Source organism: Gigantopelta aegis, chromosome 2, assembly GCF_016097555.1.
Source record: "Gigantopelta aegis isolate Gae_Host chromosome 2, Gae_host_genome, whole genome shotgun sequence".
In the NCBI taxonomy this organism is placed as follows: domain Eukaryota; kingdom Metazoa; phylum Mollusca; class Gastropoda; order Neomphalida; family Peltospiridae; genus Gigantopelta; species Gigantopelta aegis.
In genome coordinates this window covers 32,171,696-32,194,338 of record NC_054700.1, presented here as the reverse complement: position 1 = coordinate 32,194,338, position 22,643 = coordinate 32,171,696, and the positions used below count along the sequence as shown (strand labels likewise).

The 22,643-nt window shown below is 36.9% G+C and overlaps 1 protein-coding gene across 1 annotated transcript in view; it reads left to right on the top strand.

Moving 5' to 3' along the window:
- The window catches only part of LOC121383843 (probable peptidylglycine alpha-hydroxylating monooxygenase 1), a 36,733-nt gene extending 14,620 nt beyond the window's left edge, over window positions 1-22,113 (top strand). Inside the window, exons 2-13 of the mRNA XM_041513944.1 lie at window positions 1,745-1,874; window positions 3,237-3,291; window positions 4,445-4,532; window positions 4,901-5,019; window positions 10,631-10,714; window positions 12,993-13,041; window positions 14,438-14,502; window positions 15,135-15,218; window positions 15,597-15,673; window positions 16,478-16,531; window positions 17,095-17,144; window positions 18,445-22,113. Of these exons, the coding sequence (XP_041369878.1) occupies window positions 1,758-1,874; window positions 3,237-3,291; window positions 4,445-4,532; window positions 4,901-5,019; window positions 10,631-10,714; window positions 12,993-13,041; window positions 14,438-14,502; window positions 15,135-15,218; window positions 15,597-15,673; window positions 16,478-16,531; window positions 17,095-17,144; window positions 18,445-18,835 (1,233 nt within the window). The 5' untranslated portion in view covers window positions 1,745-1,757 and the 3' untranslated portion in view covers window positions 18,836-22,113. The remainder of the gene's footprint in view (window positions 1-1,744; window positions 1,875-3,236; window positions 3,292-4,444; window positions 4,533-4,900; window positions 5,020-10,630; window positions 10,715-12,992; window positions 13,042-14,437; window positions 14,503-15,134; window positions 15,219-15,596; window positions 15,674-16,477; window positions 16,532-17,094; window positions 17,145-18,444) is intronic.
- The last annotated feature ends 530 nt before the right edge of the window (window positions 22,114-22,643 follow it).

The following is a 22,643-nucleotide window of genomic DNA, read 5'->3' as shown; positions in this document are numbered from 1 at the left end:
AGCAAAACTTGCTAAAATAACCTGACACTAGTACAGACTTACACATATACATACTCTCACACGTACGCACACGTATGTACACATATTAGTATACACGTACACAACACAAATACACACGTACGTACATGTACACGTACACAAACACACTTACATGTGCCCCCCCCCCCCCACCCACACCACACAGACACACACACGTAATAGAATAATATATATATGTTAATTTACATATATCCGTGCTATAATTTGGGAATATTATACTAACCATAATGATATTTTATACATCGATGTTTATCTATGGAATAACTAAATCCAGAATGAATCGCACTGTGTGTCTGTGCCCTTTGGGTATTTCTCTAGCCTGTTGCATATTAACTCATCACAAAAGCAAATGATTACCGGGTACCGGGTACGATAACAAAGCGCGTGGGTTGTGAGATGATATGATAGTGAGACCATTATTTGATTGTTTATACTGATTTTCCTGCTCATATCCAATTAAGGTTCAAGCACCCTGTCCTGGACACCTTCAGGACAGTAGGTTTGTGGTTAAATAATGATTAAAGACTTCAATCTAACCAAATTTGTATTTTGCTATGCATAGATGCCAGTCACTGCTATTGTATTATCCGTTTTTCATAACTGTACATCTTTATTTACAGTCACTTTATTTTTTAGTGAAAAAAATAAATGCAACAGACAAGTGTAGCAAAATGTGAATTAAGATTAAGCTACAAGTAGTATAATTTATAGAACAAGCAGATTGGCGCACACGACTAGTGGTGTGTTTAGGGGGTTTAGCGATCGCGAATAGTTTGATTGGTACCATCATCTTTTATCATATCACATTCATATAACGTTAGGTAAAAAACCTAGTCTTGCGAGTGTCTCTGGTTTCCACTATGATACACGCATTGTACGAACTCGCGCTCATATTTAAACAATTAGCTACGTTCTTGATACTACTTCCAAAACCACTTTAAAAAAAAGAAAAAAAAGAAAGAAAGATATATTCTTGATAACTACTTCCAAAGCAACAGACCTCAAAACGGTTGAGTGCTCGCTTGAGGTGCTTGCGTCGCAGGATCGAACCACCCCGGTGGATCCATTCAGCTGATTGGGGTTTTTCTCGTTCCAACCAGTGCACCACAACTGGACAAAGGCCGTGGTATGTGCTTTCCTGTCTGTGGAAAAGTGCATATAAAAGATCTCTTGCTTCATAAGATAAAAATATAGCGGGTTTCCTCTAATGAATCAGAATTACCAAATGTTTAACATCCAATAGCCGATGATTAATCAATCAATGTGCTTCAGTGGTGTCGTTAAACCGGCCTCGGTGGCGTCGTGGCAGGTCATCGGTCTACAGGCTGGTAGGTACTGGGTTCGGATCCCAGTCGAGGCATGGGTTTTTTAATCCAGATACCGACTCCAAACCCTGAGTGAGTGCTCCGGAAGGCTCAATGGGTAGGTGTAAACCACTTGCACCGACCAGTGATCCATAACTGGTTCAACAAAGGCCATGGTTTGTGCTATCCTGCCTATGGGAAGCGCAAATAAAAGATCCCTTGCTGCTAATCGGAAGAGTAGCCCATGCAGTGGCGACAACGGGTTTCCTCTCAAAATCTGTGTGGTCCTTAACCATATGTCTGACGCCATATAACCGTAAATAAAATGTGTTGAGTGCGTCGTTAAATAAAACATTTCTTTGTTTGGTGTCGTTAAACAAAACAAAACTTTATCGTTACAGGTGCTGAAAGGAAATGTTGGCACTGCTCGTGCTGTTAGGATTCACGTCCGTGAGTCTCGCGGCCCCAGCGGGATCCAGCGATGTTCCCGCCAAAGTTGATCTCCTTATGCCGGATGTGCAGCCTAAACTTGTGAGTTAATTTCCAATAAAACATGTCCTTGTCACGACTGTTGAACGCAGAGCTCGACCTTATCGGTAGTCCGGGGGTGTTTTGAATACCGAAATTCACTTCGGGCTACCAGATTCCTAAAAGCTGGTAGTCCGACGGGTTACCAGATTCCTAAAAGCTGGTAGTCCGACAGGCTATTTGTGATAGTTGATTGAAAACATGCATTATTGCATATTGTGGTTATATACAAAAGGAGAGGGCACAGGTTACCCAATTTACGAAGCCCTCTCCTTACAAACATTTTTTTTCTACAATAACGGCTACTGCGACGGGCTACTCGATTTCCAAAGCCCGACGGACTACTAGATTTTCCCACCAGTGAACTAGGTCTGCTACAGTTACAAGAGACGCTAAACTGACCGATATCTAAAATCTGCCTCTCATGTTGACGGTCGTGACACGAGTGGCGCCAAAGGTGATAATCGGTCTCCTCTGTACAGCAGGTGTAGTGTTTTATAGAGATTAAATTGTCATACATTGGAACAACTGCAACCTAGGGAGACACCACAGCATCGTAGAGGTCTAAAATTAACGAGCTACTCTCGATTCACTAATATCAAAACCTATATTAGCTCGGCCATTTACCTTTCGACCGACCGTTCAAAATTGCGCCAAATTCCCTCAATCAAAATTGCGCACCCTTTTCTCTTTGGCATTTAACTGCTCCATTCAAATTCCATAGCACCACCACCACCCCCACCCGCTGCTGGTGCTTCCTTGCACCTGCCAGTGCAAGCGGTCCCTCCTCTCCCCTCCCCCCACCTTTCCTGTCATGGACGGAGGAGCCGGCCAAGGCCGGCTCTTTGTGCCCACGATAGGCGTGCGCTACAACAGCTTGTTCTGAATGTGCACGTAAAACCCTATGACCTGACCTGACCTAACATCTGCAGGTGATAATTTTTGACGTTCATGGAAATATTAACCATACTTATACACTTTGTACACCCTTAACGGCTTCACGCCGTTCATATGCGTAAGCGGTTCTGTGGTCCATTCTTCCAAGAACGTCAAAATCATCAACTTCAAAATTTTGTAAATGAATGCACTTGGTGTGACCATTCTTCTATGCAATAACAATAATAATAAATTTCGCAATCTTTGTCGCATATAGAACGCATGCGATACTTGTGTTGAATATTTAAATAGAGAATACTACACTATTGTCCGTTAAATATCATTTATATCTTATAACTAGCTGTTTTAAAACGTATCTAACGAGCGAAAGCGACTTGGATACGTTTTTGAACAAAGAGAACTTTGTAAGATAATAAAATATCTGTATATATTTCTGATCTTTTTAAATTTATTATATTTCTATTTCAGCCGGACACGTATCTCTGTCACAAAATTAAACTGGATTCAACGGATACATATATAAGTAAGCAGTCATTCTTTACATATAATATATCAGTTTAGCAATCATTCATTATACATAAGTAAGCAGTCATTTAATACATATAGTATATAAGTCATTCTTTGTATATAATATACCAGTAAGCAATAATTCATTACACATAATACGTGCCATGACAGTAACATGCATCCAAGTATTTATTTACTACATATATTTTATTATAAAACTTAACGTGTTTTGAGTCCATGTATATATGCACAAAACTTTTTAAAGTCCAGACTCAACTACATATATGTTATTTGTATGGACAAAACTTTAAAGTCCAGACTCAACTATTGTACATGTATGTTATTTGTATGAACAAAACTTTAAAGTCCAGACTCAACTACTGTACATGTATGTTATTTGTATAGACAAAACTTTAAAGTCCAAAATCAACTACTGTACATGTATGTTATTTGTATGGACAAAACTTTATTAAAGCATTGAGTCTAGACTTCAAAGTTGTGTAGCATGCACTTGGGGTGAGTTCAGTCACCCGTTTGTCGCTGACGCTTGCTAAACTGGTTTTTACGCTACACATTAAAATGGATTACCACTGCGGGAACCAGTCAAAATAATGTTTAAGTGAAAGACGGCTGGCTGAACTTAGACCTGTAGATCTCGGAGAGTCCGTCGAAAAATGTGGGACATTAAATTGCTTTATGTCAATGAATATTCAGTCTATGAGAGGAAAAGTTAAAGTTTGTTTTGTTTAACGACACCACTAGAACACATTAATTAAGTAATCATCGGCTGTTGGATGTAAAAATTACCATAGTTATGCAACAGAAAAGTATTTACATATCTACAACATGCACGCCCTTTGTGCGTGTGCGTACGTTTGCCTTAGTGTGTAAATTTGACTGATTGACCGATTATCACGGACGGACGGACAGAGGCAGACAAGCGGTCGAGCGATCTAACGAACGGGGTTGTGCGGACAGACGGACGTTCTGAGAGTCGGGCGAATGGAATGATGGACGTACTGACGTACTGGCGATCGGGAAGGTGGAATGATGGACTAACGGACGGACGAACGGATTTCAAATGACCATAATGTTACTGATTTCAAACTTGTGTTTCTCTCCCACTCTGTGAAGAGTACAGTATTTATTTGTATTTTTGTTTTGAACAGCGGGCTTTGTTCCGAACGCGGACATGAACATTGCACACCACATGTTGCTGTATGGCTGTCTGGAACCCGGATCAGACAAGAACGTCTGGTAAGTGACACGGTCAGCCAAAAACTATGGCAATTATTTGTGTTTACATCCAAGCAAGCCTTCCTGGGCATGTAACCCATCTGCCTCGAGTGTCTGTTTATTGTAAAAGTTATATGCATTATAGATTTTTGTAAAATGGAAATAAGTCAACTTCGTGAATTTTAGATGATGAATTGTATATAAAACCTGTCGGGGTTTGGGTTTGTTTTCATGCAAATGTAAAGAAAACAAGGATTGAATAGGAATTAAACGTAACATTTGTAAAAAAAAAACTTAGGGTCTAAACAACTGAACAGGACTATAATAACGATTTTGTTGTTTAATGACATAATGTATTGTTCATCACTTACGTCTGTTTTGTTTTCTAGGAACTGTGGCGAGATGGCTGCACCAAATCCTCTGTTTGAAAGTGCCCCGACATGCAAATCGGGGCCCAAAATAATATACGCATGGGCCATGGACGCACCCAGCCTGGTTCTACCCAAAGGTTCGTTTCCTAAATGCATTACTGGTTGTAACAGACTTTTATACATAATGCTGAGGACGGGATGCTGTCCAGTGGTAAATCGCTCCACTGATCATGATGTGCTGTCGGTTTAGGATCGATCCCCGTCGGTGGGCCCATTGGGATATTTCTCGTTCTTAGCCAGTGCACCACGACTGGTATATCAAAAGCCGTGGTATGTGCTATCCTGTCTGTGGGATGGTGCATATAAAAGATTACTTGCTACTAATGGGAAAAATGTAGCGGGTTTCCTCTTTAAGACTATATGTCAAAATTACCAAATGTTTGACATACAATAGCCGATGATTAATAAATCAATGTGCTCTAGTGGTGTCGTTAAACAAAACCAACTTTTTATATGACGATTTTCACGATTCTCGTGCGTCTTTTCCTCTGAGGCCGATTTAACAACTTCCTCTTTTGATCGCACTGCTGACATATTTCTTTGTAGTAACTCGGATTCCGTACTTTCCAAGAATCATTTCGCGCTCAGGTCCAGTTGATTACCGTACGCAAATGGTGCTAAATATTGAGTACAAAGACGAATTCAATCAATATAACGGCAATGGAAGCCGCCGCCATCTTTGTCACTTAAAGGGACATACCCTAGTTTTTACACACCAAGGCATATTTATTTTACTATTTGAGCCGCTATAATGCTCGAAACTCTAGTCGCATAGGAGCATGTAAATAAATATTGGAATAGAGCCGCTTTTGATAACTGAAATCATACTTTACCTAAATTTTATTGTTTAAATTATCCATTTCCATACATTCGAAGTGTTTTGGGTCATCCCGGTGTTTTTATATTACAAAGTGCATTTCTCATATTTTTAAAAACGCCCGTGCGTCTGAAAAGTAACAGTTATGGAGGGTATTTCACCATTTCAAAGCCACAGATTCATGTTTCACTCAATTGTAACTTTATCCAAATGTGTTACAGGTTTGAAGAATAACTAAACTTAGTGTAAATTTCTACGGGTTGAAACAGGGTCTATCCCTTTAACATAGAACAGGCTATATACACAACAGCCGTAAATATAGCGGTTTACGTCTTGTACTTCAATAAAAGGCTATGTACACAACAGCCGTAAATGTAGCGGTTTACGTCTTGTACTTCAATAAAAGGCTATGTACACAACAGCGGTAAATGTAGCGGTTTACGTCTTGTACGTCAATAAAAGGCTGTATACACAACAGTCGTAAATATAGCGGTTTACGTCTTGTACTTCAATAAAAGGCTGTATACACAACAGCCGTAAATATAGCGGTTTACGTCTTGTACGTCAATAAAAGGCTGTATACACAACAGCCGTAAATATAGCGGTTTACGTCTTGTACGTCAATAAAAGGCTGTATACACAACAGCCGTAAATATAGCGGTTTACGTCTTGTACGTCAATAAAAGGCTATGTACACAACAGCCGTAAATATAGCGGTTTACGTCTTGTACGTCAATAAAAGGCTATGTACACAACAGCCGTAAATATAGCGGTTTACGTCTTGTACTTCAATAAAAGGCTATGTACACAACAGCCGTAAATATAGCGGTTTACGTCTTGTACTTCAATAAAAGGCTGTATACACAACAGCCGTAAATATAGCGGTTTACGTCTTGTACGTCAATAAAAGGCTGTATACACAACAGCCGTAAATATAGCGGTTTACGTCTTGTACGTCAATAAAAGGCTATATACACAACAGCCGTAAATATAGCGGTTTACGTCTTGTACGTCAATAAAAGGCTATGTACACAACAGCCGTAAATATAGCGGTTTACGTCTTGTACTTCAATAAAAGGCTATGTACACAACAGCCGTAAATATAGCGGTTTACGTCTTGTACTTCAATAAAAGGCTGTATACACAACAGCCGTAAATATAGCGGTTTACGTCTTGTACGTCAATAAAAGGCTGTATACACAACAGCCGTAAATATAGCGGTTTACGTCTTGTACGTCAATAAAAGGCTATATACACAACAGCCGTAAATATAGCGGTTTACGTCTTGTACTTCAATAAAAGATAAACGTTTCCATTTGAGATGGGTGTGAAATTAAAAATAATCATAATGAGATGTAAACAAACTATTCGTATTTGTTGTTATTGTTTACTTGTGTTAAGTATTTAAATTAGCGCCTATTTTGAATGCTCCACTATATATATTTTACAGTTTGCAAACCATTGTATTAACAGAAGTTAGTATGCATTGTGGTAGTAATCACACTTGGTGATTCGATTTATAATTGATGTTATAATTCATTTTATATGTTTATGATTCATTTTAATTTATTATTGTATGTTTATAATTCATTTCATATGTTTATTATTCATTTTATAATTCATTTCATATGTATATAATTCATATTATAATTCTATACATGTTAAACATTCATTTTATAATTCATTTCATATGTATATAACTCATATTATAATTCTATACCTATGAAACATTCATTTTATAATTCATTTCATATGTATATAATTTATATTATAATTCTATACATGTGAAACATTCATTTTATAATTCATTTCATATGTATATAACTCATATTATAATTCTATAATTCATTTCATATGTATATAACTCATATTGTAATTCTATACCTATGAAATAATCATTTTATAATTCATTTCATATGTATATAACTCATATTGTAATTCTATACCTATGAAATATTCATTTTATAATTCATTTCATATGTATATAACTCATATTGTAATTCTATACCTATGAAATATTCATTTTATAATTCATTTCATATGTATATAACTCATATTGTAATTCTATACCTATGAAATATTCATATTATAATACAAGGGCGGGTTGTAGTTCAGTGGTAATGCGCTAGCTTGATGTGCCGTCGGTCTAGGATCGATCTCCGTCAGTGGGCCAATTGGGCTATTTCTCGTTCCAGCCAGTCCACCACGACTTGTATATCAAAGGCCGTAGTATGTGCTATCCTATCTGTGGAATGGCGCATATAAACGATCTCTTGCTACTAATGTAAAAATGTAGCGGGTTTCGTCTCGAAAACCATATATGTCAAAATTACCACATGTTTGACATGCAATAGTCGATTGTTAATAAATCAATGTGCTCTAGTGGTGTCGTTGAACAAAACAAACTTTAACTCATATTATAATTCATTTCAAATGTTTATAATTCATTTTATAATTCATTTCATGTTTACAATTAATTTCATATGTTTATAATTTATTTCATATATGTTTATAATTTATTTCATATATGATTATAATTTATTTCATATATGATTAATTGATCATTCATTTTATATGTTTCTGTAAAGAAATCACTCTCAGATTTTAACTGTAACATATTGTTTGGTCAATATAGTATTTTTCAATTATTAAAAGTACAACATACATACATTATGTTTTGCTTAGAATGTGAATGCTTATAAACGTAATGTATTTTTGGTCACTCTAATGCCTGTACTAGCTCAATATAGATTTTGCATACAATAATTTCGTGCGTAATTTCGTGCTCAACGATTTTGTTTCCACCACTAAAATAGATTTCTTTAGATTGATCCACTTTCTATTTTAATGACATATGCTACAATAAATTAGATTTTTAAACATAAAAATAAGATTCATTTCATAATATGATATGTGCTAAATCAGCTTTTATTATTATTATTATTATTACAAAAAAAAAGTAATAGAAAAAAATCGGGCACTGTTTAGTGGATGCTTTTAGCTGTTAGCCGACTTATTTTCGTAATGACATTTTTGTTTACTGGAACGTATTAAATGTCAAATGTCGAAGACGAAAAGGACACAGATGTATGAGCGGGTCTGAGAGATAATTTAACAAGCGTGTGATTCCAACGAGCTCTTTCCGTGACCGGTATTAAAAAAAAGTAGTTCCTTTGACGCGAGACCGTGCCTCAGTCGCAGTGCTGTAATAGTGGCGGGTTATTGTTGGTATAATCGATATTCGAACACTTGTGGCGTGGTGGACCGACAGATGACTGCCGAGAGCGTGGTTAGTTCCTAGCCTGTTTATCGAGGCACTGTTATTGAGTTTATGGCCGTGTTTCCAAGGTAACCAATCAGCGTAGGCGTTGTACACGGCGCCAGTAGCACGTTCGCATGTGAACGCGTGGTAACTATAATGTCGTAAATGATACTATTCCTGCAATCACAATGTTGAAGTTTGTGTTGTTTAATGACACCACTAGGGCACAATGATTAATGGATCATGGGGTATTGGATGTCAAATATTTGATAAATCTGGCACGTCGTAGTCTACAGATGAAACTCGCTACATGTTTTTTTATTAGCAGCAAAGGATCTTTTATATGAATTTTTCCCACACAAAGGACGGCACATGCCACAGACTTTGATACATCATATTTTTAATACCCAGTAGTCAGGTCAACATATACCAGTCGTGGCAGGTGCATGTACAGGGGAGGGTTTCGGGGGTCGAAACCCCTCCAGGCTCAAGCACAGTTTCTTTATTATTAATATATATTTCGGGGCAGCATGACTCAACCGCCCTATAAACTTCGGTTGACACAGTTTAGACTCCCATGCTAAAATTCCTACATACGCGGCTGCATGGGGTACAGGCTGCGACCGGTCCATCGAAATAAAACGAAACAACAACAACAAACAAACAACAACCAAAAAACATACGCTGAACAAACATAAAAACGAAACAAAATAAAATATATCCCAACAAAAACAACACACTTCTATGTAAATAAAATAAATAAATAAATAAATAAATATTTGCAAATAAATAAATAAATAAAATAAATAAATAAATAAATAAATATTTGCAAATAAATAAATAAATAAATAAATAAAATAAATAAATAAATAAATTAATTAATTAGTTAAAAAACCAAACCCCAAAACAATTAAGTCAGTATTTTGTGATGTTCACTGCACAGTTGATCAGCAATCGTAAGGTAAATTACAACATTTTTTATATCCGATCTTACGAGCTTTAATACATTTCAGCAACTCTTTAATTGTTAAACGTACTTAAAAAACAACTATTTTATTTATATTAGTCATTAACAAACAATTCAATTGTTAACACTTAACCGCTCATCTGTTGCTTGTTAAATATCTTTGTTTTAAGTTATCCTGGCATTTTGTATATTTTGTCATATTTATACGTTCTTTTAATGTCACTGGATGGAGGCCAGGGAAGTAAATATTTAATCAAATTATCTTCTGTTCTATACATAGAGAATAATACATGAGTAACCATTAGATACAATTTTTCGCACAGCGAGTTGTTTTAAAATGTATCAGTATAATGAGATTCAAGCAATATCCCCCCCCCCCCCCTCCCCTAAAAGTGTGGTCAGTTCCGGAAATTTAAATGTACAAATAAATATCAACTTCAGATACCACTGTCTTACTAAATGTTCAAACACTGTCAATGACAATGCAACACTAAAATAGATACAGCGGTTTAATTTGTTGTCAAAGACCTGATTCTTATTACTATTTTAGAGCTATGCAAAGTGACGCGAGCAAGTCTTGTTTTGTAAAGTGTCAAGAAGAATTAAATATGAATAACTAAAGGAAAAGTGGTTTAATTTCAGACGTGGCGTTCAAGGTGGGAGGTCACACTGACATAAAATACATCGTCCTACAGGTGCACTACAAGAACGTCACCAAGTTCCTCAGTAAGTATCTACTACTTGATCTTGTTTACATAAACTACATCGTCCTACAGGTGCACTACAAGAACGTCACCAAGTTCCTCAGTAAGTATCTACTACTTAATCGTGTTTACATAAACTACATCGTCCTACAGGTGCACTACAAGAACGTCACCAAGTTCCTCAGTAAGTATCTACTACTTAATCGTGTTTACATAAACTACATCGTCCTACAGGTGCACTACAAGAACGTCACCAAGTTTTATCAGTAAGTATCTACTACTTAATCTTGTTTACATAAACTACATCGTCCTACAGGTGCACTACAGGAACGTCACCAATTTTATCAGTAAGTATCTACTACTTGATCTTGTTTACATAAACTACATCGTCCTACAGGTGCACTACAAGAACGTCACCAAGTTCCTCAGTAAGTATCTACTACTTGATCTTGTTTACATAAACTACATCGTCCTACAGGTGCACTACAAGAACGTCACCAAGTTCCTCAGTAAGTATCTACTACTTAATCGTGTTTACATAAACTACATCGTCCTACAGGTGCACTACAAGAACGTCACCAAGTTCCTCAGTAAGTATCTACTACTTAATCTTGTTTACATAAACTACATCGTCCTACAGGTGCACTACAAGAACGTCACCAAGTTTTATCAGTAAGTATCTACTACTTAATCTTGTTTACATAAACTACATCGTCCTACAGGTGCACTACAGGAACGTCACCAATTTTATCAGTAAGTATCTACTACTTGATCTTGTTTACATAAACTACATCGTCCTACAGGTGCACTACAAGAACGTCACCAAGTTCCTCAGTAAGTATCTACTACTTAATCTTGTTTACATAAACTACATCGTCCTACAGGTGCACTACAAGAACGTCACCAAGTTTTATCAGTAAGTATCTACTACTTAATCGTGTTTACATAAACTACATCGTCCTACAGGTGCACTACAAGAACGTCACCAAGTTCCTCAGTAAGTATCTACTACTTAATCTTGTTTACATAAACTACATCGTCCTACAGGTGCACTACAGGAACGTCACCAATTTTATCAGTAAGTATCTACTACTTGATCTTGTTTACATAAACTACATCGTCCTACAGGTGCACTACAAGAACGTCACCAAGTTCCTCAGTAAGTATCTACTACTTAATCTTGTTTACATAAACTACATCGTCCTACAGGTGCACTACAGGAACGTCACCAATTTTATCAGTAAGTATCTACTACTTGATCTTGTTTACATAAACTACATCGTCCTACAGGTGCACTACAAGAACGTCACCAAGTTCCTCAGTAAGTATCTACTACTTAATCTTGTTTACATAAACTACATCGTCCTACAGGTGCACTACAGGAACGTCACCAATTTTATCAGTAAGTATCTACTACTTGATCTTGTTTACATAAACTACATCGTCCTACAGGTGCACTACAAGAACGTCACCAAATTTCTCAGTAAATATCAACTACTTGATCTTGTTTACATAAACTACATTGTCCTACAGGTGCACTACAAGAATGTCACCAAGTTCCTCAGTAAGTATCTTGCTTACAGCTTGGTGAGAATTTACCATTAAGTACTTATAATTAATTAAACATGTTTTGTTGTTTCTTTCTTTGAATTTGCCTTACGTCGGTGTTGGTGTCCCCTACAGTGATATTAACTATAATATTAACCAATATATCTTTTCGACTTGGCAAGATGTTTGGGTTGCGAACAAGCGTCATTATGTCAAACCAGTCCTTGGAGAGTGGCAGTCCTTCTACAGGCGGTGCAGAACGGATGAAGTAGTCTTGTGCCGTACCCGTATCGGCCATACGTATTTGACGCATTCATTTATTTTAAAGAAGGACCCTCGTCCTCAGTGTGAACATTGTCTGTGTACATTGACTGTGCGCCACATTTTGATGGAGTGTAATCATCTGAAGCCGACGAGAAATGATATATTTGGCAACAGAAATGTTTTGGAATTTTTAAAATTTTTAAAACACTTTGATTTCTATACAAAATTTAAAAATATACTTACCTTGATATTTATATTGTATTGTACTTTTCCACACATCTCTTTACACTGTGGTTTTACATAACTGTATTAATATTAACATTTTTATTTTTAAAAATCGTTATATTTGCCAAGCTTTCATCTTTTTTCCCCTTTTCAGTGCGTTTATTTTCATACATATACATATTCATATTCATATACATATACATATACATATACATATACATAGTACTGGTTAGATAATTCTTTACACTGATTCTCCTTAACAGATGGCGGAAAGGACAGGTCTGGTATCACGTTACAGACGACGAAAAAGTCGTAAGTACAATATTAATAGTTTAAAATATTGAGCGGGGGAGGGGGTGGTGAAGTCCTAGACGTTAGTTTTGAAAGAAAATCTACTCCTTCTTAATTGAAACAAAAATGAGATATAATGTGTGAAACAAATTAGTAAAATGATAAATCTGAAACCGGAACTGGACAATTCCTCTTATTAGACATCTGGGACGATTCGTTCACTAATAAAATTGGGAAGATTTGAGCACAATCTAATTAAAATTAGATCCACTATTACATGTGGATCTAACAGCAGCCAGTTGGAGCTCATGTCCACCAATCAAAACCTTACTTGCAGAATCATGCCAGTGATTTGAAAATAATTTGAAAACATTCCGAATTATGCTGAGGGTATACGACATCTTTCATGTGAATTACAAATGCCTTATTTAGACCAGTAGAAGTAATTTTAATCAGATTGCTAATAACACTGCGTAGTCTCCAATATCCAAGTAACATTTCGTCTGTAAATAATAATTTAAATATTGACCAATCACACTTCGCCTTTTATAACGTTATTTGGGAGCATACAAATTCAAAAAATATCGGGCGAACCATACCAATACGTACGGAATGGGTTATCAGTCTTCAATTTTACATTACAAATTATTTATTTATTAAAAAAACTAAAAACTAAATCAGTCTTCAGTTTTACATTACAAATTATTTATTTTATAAAATAAAACATGTTTTACGGCATTCGTAATTCACACGAAATATGCCGTATACCCTCAGGATAATTCAGAATGTTTTCAAATTATTTTTAAATCACTGGCATGATTCTGCAAGTAAGGTTTTGATTGGTGGACATGAGCTCCAACTGGCTGCTGTTAGATCCACATGTAATAGTGGAGCTAATTTTAATTAGATTTGAGCACTGATAAAATCAACAGGATTCGTTCACTGATAAAATCGTGACGATTTGTTCACTAATAAAATCGTGACGATTTGTTCACTGATAAAATCGTGACGATTTGTTCACTGATAAAATTCTGACGATTAGTTCACTGATAAAATCGTGACGATTTGTTCACTGATAAAATCGTGACGATTAGTTCACTGATAAAATTCTGACGATTAGTTTCGTGACGATTAGTTCACTGATAAAATTCTGACGATTAGTTCACTGATAAAATCGTAACGATTAGTTCACTGGTAAAATCGTGACGATTAGTTCACTGATACAATCGTGACGATTTGTTCACTGATACAATTCTGACGATTTTTTCACTGCAAAAAATCAAGAGGATTCGTTCATTAATATTATCGTGACGATTCGTTCATTAATAAAATCGTTTGTTTGTTTGTTATTCGTTTTAAAACCATATTGTATGAATGCCAATATCTGTTGTATCCACTTATGTTGTTTTACTTGCAGGCTGCCAAGAGGTGCTGGCGTTTACCTGCTGGGTACCATGGGTTCGATTCCAGCTCACTCCACAGGTTGGTTGATGTCACAATTGATTTAATTTTTTTAAAAACCCACATTCCTGTACATAAATCAGTTGTATTCACTGTTCTAATTTGAGCGATGTTCAGCTTTCTGACCATGCATTGCAGTTAATTATTAAAACGTAACAGAACATTTGATTGTAAATAGTAGTAATAGTAGTAGTAGTAGTAGTAGTAGTAGTAGTAGTAGTAGTATCATTAAGCAGTATCAGTAGTAGCAGTAGTAGTAGTCATAGTCGTAGTCGTCGTAGTAGTAGTAGTCGTAATAGTAGTAGTAGTATTAGTAGTATCACTAAGCAGTATCAGTAGTAGCAGTAGTAGTAGTCATAGTCGTAGTCGTAGTAGTAGTAGTAGTAGTAGTAGTAGTAGTATCACTAAGCAGTATCAGTAGTAGCAGTAGTAGTAGTCATAGTCGTAGTCGTAGTAGTCGTAGTAGTAGTAGTAGCAGCAGCAGCAGCACTAAGCAGTATCAGTCGTAATAATTTAGAGTTGCACCATCGAGTTATTTAAAAAGTTCAATAACTGGGTTTTTTTATTTTTTTATCTTATGTGTGTTTTTAATATATTAATTACACTGAGATTGCTGTTTAACGTGTACTCATTTTATTTGTGCTTACTTTCAGTGTACATGGAGACCGCCTGCCCGTTCCCAGGGAAGAACCTTGTCATCCACCCGTTCGCATACAGAACGCACGCCCACACTCTCGGTAAGTACTGCCCCCTTTCGGCCGATTCGTGTTCAGGAATAGTGCTCTTCATCAATTAATGATAAACACTCTTCAAATCGAACGCCCTCCTAAAAAAAACCCCAAACCCAACCATCACCAAAAGACAAACCAACAAGAACCCTACCCCCCCCCCCCCCCAACCACCCTCCTCTCTAAAACAACAACAACAATAAAAACAAACAAAAACAAGAAGAAGAAACAAATCCAACCCAAGTAAAACACCCCTCCCTCCAAGTAAAAACAAAAAACAACCCAACCCACGAAAACAACAACAACAACAACAACCCAACAACAAAATGCAAAAAATAGACAAGACATAACGAAGGATAATTAACATGAAGTAATTCGTTATTTCAGGCCGTGTGGTGTCCGGCTACCGAATTCGTGATGGCAAGTGGGCAGAAGTCGGACGCATGGATCCACGAAAACCAGAGGTAACTAAAACAGGCCGCCATTACAAACGATATCAGGAGTGTGTGTGTGTGGGGGGTCACAGCCTCTAGTGAGGTGGGGGTGGGGTGGGGGGAGGGTGTAGGAGAGAGCCATATTTTAAACTTTATTTATATAGTCGAACAAAAAACGTACACCCTCGAGGGAGGGTGTAAATCACGTGACAAACACGTCATACTGTTTACGCTGTTTCTGTCATGTTAATACCAACATACTCACCGGCCTCGGTGGCGTCGTGGCAGGCCATCGGTCTACAGGCTGGTAGGTACTGGGTTCGGATCCCAGTCGAGGCATGGGATTTTTAATCCAGATACCGACTCCAAACCCTGAGTGAGTGCTCCGCAAGGCTCAATGGGTAGGTGTAAACCACTTGCACCGACCAGTGATCCATAACTGGTTCAACAAAGGCCATGGTTTGTGCTATCCTGCCTGTGGGAAGCGCAAATAAAAGATCCCTTGCTGCCTGTCGTAAAGAAGAGTAGCCTATGTGGCGACAGCGGGTTTCCTCTAAAAACAGTGTCAGAATGACCATATGTTTGAAGTCCAATAGCCGATGATAAGATTAAAAATCAATGTGCTCTAGTGGCGTCGTTAAATAAAACAAACTTTACTTTACTTTGTTAATACCAACATTCTAGTCATCACAAGTATACTGTCCCTCCATCACAAGATATTTGGTTTGCGGCTGGTGTTTGTACATTTAAAAAACGTGTATATTAGTGTGCGTGTGCGCGTCCTCGATCATGTATGATTGTGTAAAAGTGACATTTTTTGTTTAAATTTTACAGATGTTCTACAATGCCACCACGCCCCACATGACCGTGAAGAAAGGAGACATTCTGGTAAGAGAGTTCTGTTGTCATTTGTAGTCTACAGCAGAATTATAATAACATGGACAGTGTTACAAAATATTCAACTAATACCAGGTTCACATAGCGCGAATATCCTCTGGCACCATTCTGCTTGAATTTCATGGTAGGGCCATAGTTACATTAAAAACACAATTTCAACAAACATATAAAGGTTCCTAAATTTTAAAGCACATACTTTTAATTTAATTATATCCAACACCTGCGATGATATTTAACTTTCATTTCATTTAAAAATGATTTTCATGTTTATATCCATGTAAGGGGTCAAGTATGTTTTCCTGGGCACACATGTCGGGGCTATTTTTTAAGTTGTCTGTTCACTGTTCAGGACAGCGAGTTAGTTACAGGTTAGGAAGAGAAAAGTCAGTGTAGATGCCTTACAATTCCACATTATGCCGATAAAAATAACTGTGAGTAAGAACCGATATCGAGAGGCGAACCGTGTACCAGCCTTAAGTCCGATAATTCAACCTCTACATCACCAAGACAGGTCGTGACCCAGCAGTGAACACGTCCTTTTGTTTTAATTTCAGGCTGCCCGCTGTACTATGGAAAACGGCTTGGACCATGACGTTGCAATTGGGTATGTCTCAGAGATATGTTTTCGTTGATACCTTTTTATCGTTTTTTAATTATGTTCTCCTGTTAGATTAAGTATAGTTTAAAACTTTGGCCGCTGTCAGGACAGTGGGTACTGTGGGAAACATAATTTACCTGATCAATAAAGCCTATGTTTGACGTGTGATGGGTGGTGGGATCGAGCGTCCTCGGCGGATTCATTGGCTCATTGACTAGATCGGTTACTATTAATAGATTAAGCGAAATTTGATGTTTGTCCATTTATGTTGTATTAAAGGGACATTCCTGAGTTTGCTGCAATTTTTAAGATGTTATCGTCTAACAGAGACCTTTTAACGATTATAATTACATATCAAATATATTTTTCAGCATAAAATATTAATGGCTGTATATTAAACGTGCTTCTCATCGTTCTAATATTTGTACTAGGTTAAATTTCATTTTATTTCCTAAAATATGTTTTTTCGTACGTACGAAATTATTGGGCTTCTTACAAATATTAAGACGACTAGAACCACATTGAATGCACAGACACTGATATTCTAAACAAGAAAATATATTTAATATGTAAGTTTAATCGTAGAAATATTTTATTAGTCGGAAACATCTTACAATGCAGAAAACTGAGGAATGTCCCTTTAATTGATTAACATACGGAACACAATGGCGCTATTCTAAAATTAATTTGAAGGTCTTATTACTGAATATGTACAGGGGGCAGAAGGTAGCCCAGTGGTAAGGTGCTCGCTCGATGCGCGTTCGGTGTGGGATCGATCCCCGTCGGTGGGCCCATTGGGATATTTCTCGTTCCAACCAGTGCACCACGACTGGTATATTAAAGGCCGTGGTATGTACTACCCTGTCTGTGGGGTGGTGCATATACATGATCCCTTGTTGCTAATCGAAAAGAATAGCTCATGAATAGACGACAGCGGGTTTCCTCTCTCAGTGTCTGTGTGGTCCTTAACCATATGTCTGACGCCATATAACCGTAAATAAAATGTGTCGAGTGCGTCGTTAAATAAAACATTTCTTTCTTTCTGAATACGTACAGAGTATTTTTTCTGTGTCTGTAGCATGTATAAAACCATCCCACGCGGTCTTGTGATATAAATAATATTAATGCACTATAAACTCGTGTAATAAACAACATTGCGAAAAACAAGGGTGTTGTTTTTTTTGGGTTTTTTTTTTTTTTTTTTTTTTTTTTTTTGGGGGGGGGGGGGGGTTTGTTGTTTTTTTGCACTTCGTAATCCGCGCCAGATTGTTCATATATAAAGCATTTCACTGTGTGTTTTCTCCAGAGCCACCCAGAAGGACGAGATGTGTAACTTCTACATCATGTACTGGGTGGAGGGCGACCACATCCTCGACAAGAGCTACTGCTTCTCGCCCGGCCCCCCTACCTGGTACTGGGCCGACTTCAAGGGCGGCGACATCAACCTGGCCGCTCGACCCAAGGACATCAGCACGATCCCGGGCACCGACAAACCGCTGGTCGCCACGGAGACTGAGAAGTTCGGGGAGATGGCAGCAGAAGACAACGCGGAACAGGAGGAGGATGTGGCGCTCGAGAGTCTACTGGACCAGCTGGGGGCAGACGAACTCGGCAGCATCCTCGGGGACATGGAGGACAGACGGCCGCAACGCAGAGAGGAAGATGACGAGTACTACTACGGCTACGACAACAACTGAGAGGCACGTGGTCGCAAGGATGGAACTCGGTGTTTATTATAGTGGGGATTAAACAAAAACAGACATTATGGACAAACGTTATGGCCTGAAATCACTTCATCTAAACAATTTAAACTATATTTATTCAATAAATGAAGGGGATTGGCTAATCCACAAATGCCTCGCCACAACATGAAAACCAACAATATACCACGAAGGCAGGACTTGTATTCAAAGCAGCTTGGGACTCTGGGTTGACCTTCTGGTTAATAGCCAGTGGGCTCAATCCAACAATATACCACGAAGGCAGGACTTGTATTCAAAGCAGCTTGGGATTCTGAGTTGACCTTCTGGTTAATAGCCATCGGGCTCAGTCCAACGGTTTGGACAGATAGAATATGAGTAACCTGTCGTATACGGACAGTTACAGTGGTGGATCTAGATGATGTCCTGGGGATCGTTCTAGACTTGATTCCACATCTTGGAGACGATCTTGGACCCATCACCACGGACACCATGACTGTTCAACTGCCCCATTGTGTGATCCAACCCTGTTTAAAAGTGCTGAATATTACTATTTTAAAAACTGCTATATTATTAACATGTTAGCGCTATATTCCCATTATAATATTTACAGTTACATCCTTGTCGTACCGAATTTTGATCTATGGGGCATCTGCAATGATAACTACATAATATGTGAAAAAACCTATAAAAAAACCTATAAAATCTCCCCGCCCCCCCCAAATTTTTTTTTAATTAAAATAAATAAATAAACGTTTTACTGGTATTTTAAAGTCAGTGTTAAATTTTAAAAGGAGCTAATTATAAATTGATAAGGGCTAATGTATAATAATAAAACAATCCACTAAAAAGTTCCCTGTTCAGGGTTTCTGCAGCAAATAGCTACAAATACAAAGTATCAAACAATAGACAGTGTTTCCTGGAGGAAAATTATATTATTTATCTACTGAAGCAAATATTAAATAAAAGAAAGAGTAAATATCAAATTATAAAAATCCCAAAGCGTTTAATTTCAAGTTACTGTTGTACAGATTGCTGCAAATATTAGAAATTAAAAGTTTGATATGTTTTTCCTATTTGAAAATCGTAAGTAAATATCAAATTGAAAAAAGCCATATGATTCCACTTCAGCATTTCTGTAACACACATCAAGTATCGAATACTTACATATTACTAATTGTATTAGAATAAATATAAAACAAAACACAAACTATTTTCAAGGCGCTAATGACACACACATCAATATATATCCATTATCAAACACATAAATATTTTTTTCAGGATACAAACATACATTTTACGAATCTAAAGGAGGAAATATGTTCCTCCTGTCTTGGGCGAAGGAACTGTAACACGTCAGAACTGACGCCCAAGACAGGCGTGCACTACAATAGCGTTCTCTGAACGCGCACGTTAAATTATTTCCTTGTCCTTGTTCTTGGAAAAAATTTAAAATTAAATTTTCTTAAAATCCCACTTTTCAGAGTTTCTATTTCAAAGTTTGTGAAAAGTTAAGTATCAAACAGTTGAATGTTTATTTCCTTGAAAACACCCACACTGTTTCGACTGGGCATGTCTTATGTAAGTATTAGTATTAATTCAATAAATGGGGGAACAACTATTATAATTATATTCAACTTCCGTCCTTGGTTTCGGAAATAGTTACCACATGGCTATCACTGTCATTTATAATTATTATATAATCAATCGCATGTTTATCAGTACATGAGAAAGTAAATCTGTTCTAATAATTTTTCAAAATATTTATAGATTTACATTTCCATATATTTATTTATATATAGGCTTTTTAAAACTGGTTAAAAGCGGACTGGAATTACCGCTGGAAACACTACTGTGGTTTAACAAGTCTTAACGCTAAACTGGTCAAAACTGTCAAACCCATAGTGTTTAGCGGTTATGGTCAGTGAATCTTGTTTTTATTCCTTATAATGGTTCTTGAGAATTAAGAGGAAAGTGTTTTGGGCATCAGTTGAGGAGTCCACGGGAGAAACGACCAAGGTCACATTGTACAGTTTTGAGAAATATTGGTTTTAAAGGTCGACTCTGTCCGAATGTGTTCATATTCATCCCGCAGTTAACAGGAATCTGCATACTTTACTGCTGTAGGATGTTGATGATAGAATGTTTTAGTCGATTTATTTTAAAACGATATGGGTTTTTTTTTAATTTGGTCTTGTGGACATTGATAATTATTTCCGTAAGAAATATGTTTTTCACCAATGAAGACTGGCTGAATGAATTTAATTCTAGTAGAACAACATATCAATTAAACCTGTTTCACAGTTACACAATCAAACCGTGTTATCGATAGATTAGGAGAGTAAAACAAATCTACATTTCACCAAAATGTGACTTTAATAGTTTTTCCTGTGGACTTTTCCTTTGTATATTAAATTTAAAGCTGCCGTCACTAATTATTTTTTATTATTTAAGTATTTTCAATAGATGATTAGTAAAGATACTATAAGATAGTTCCCAGTGACGGCACCTTTAACTAATGATATGTAAAACTGAGGAGTGTTCAATAATCGAATGGTAATTAACCACGATGGCTGTGAGCGTAGTTTAGTGTGACATATGTATTGTTTAATCATTTGTTGTGATGTTGTACTTTTGCCTAAGTGAAATATTAACAAATATTACTGGTACGTTACTACATTCCGTGAAACAATAATACACATGTATTATACTAAAGCTTATATCACACTGTACGATGAGACTCGACAGGATGGTCGCGTCACGTCATGAGTCAGACTATACATCGACCGTCATCTACGACCGAACATGTTGAGTTGCGTCGCGTCGTATAATGTGATCTAAGCTTTAGAAGTACCAACATACTGCTATCACCTTCCTGTATATTAACGCAGTGGGTTTTCTTCTCCTCCTCCTTCTCTGTTTCCATTACTTTCTTCCCTTTGGGGTCCATTCGTTTTCTTCCCACTTTGCCAACCAGTCCATGTCTATCAAACCGTGTCAGCTAGCTGCCTGTCCTTTGTGGTCATGCGTCTCTCAGAATTGTTATCTCCTATGAGCTATTGTCGTAGATATAGTCTGACCAATTCTGACAATGTCCGGTCGTCGCTTCTTACATTGTCAAGTACTTCACAATTACTAGCGGTTAACAGTGTCGTGGAACAGGCTGGCATTTGTTTGAAGAAGACGATCAGGTCTTGAAGAGATTTAGAGAAAGAAAATACCCAAGTTGTTCAATAAACTTTGTTTATATTTAATAAATGGAACTGTTAAACAGCTTTTGAATATGTTTATGTTGTTTTTTGAACGCAAGAACGATGAATTGCTGTTCAATGTAAACTCGTGAGCTAAACATATGGAACTGATATTTTCGTTTATGCTTTGTTTTAACGAGGTTATTCTAGAAAATATGACATGGATATTTGGTTGGCAATTTTTATGTTTATTTTATAGATGGTAGATCGTTGTCTATGTTGGTTTTTTTTAATGTATTGAAATATTTACAAATTAATAGTTTTAATTTTAGTGGCAGCAGCTGAATATAATTTTTGAAATATAAATTTGGCGATGCATTAAAGAGCCGAAAAAGCAAATCCCAAAGAGATGAAATGGAAAGTTCTTTGGGTTGTCTGAAGATGCATTCCTGTATCATATGAATACCGTCTTTGATAGAATGTAAAACTTGGTTTCGGTAAAATCTGTAACAGTTGCAGATCAACGCAGACCGATGGGAAAATGTATCACTACAAAATAGAATATGTCAATTTGTTTTAATAATTATATCGGAGAATAATTTCTCTGGGTTTTT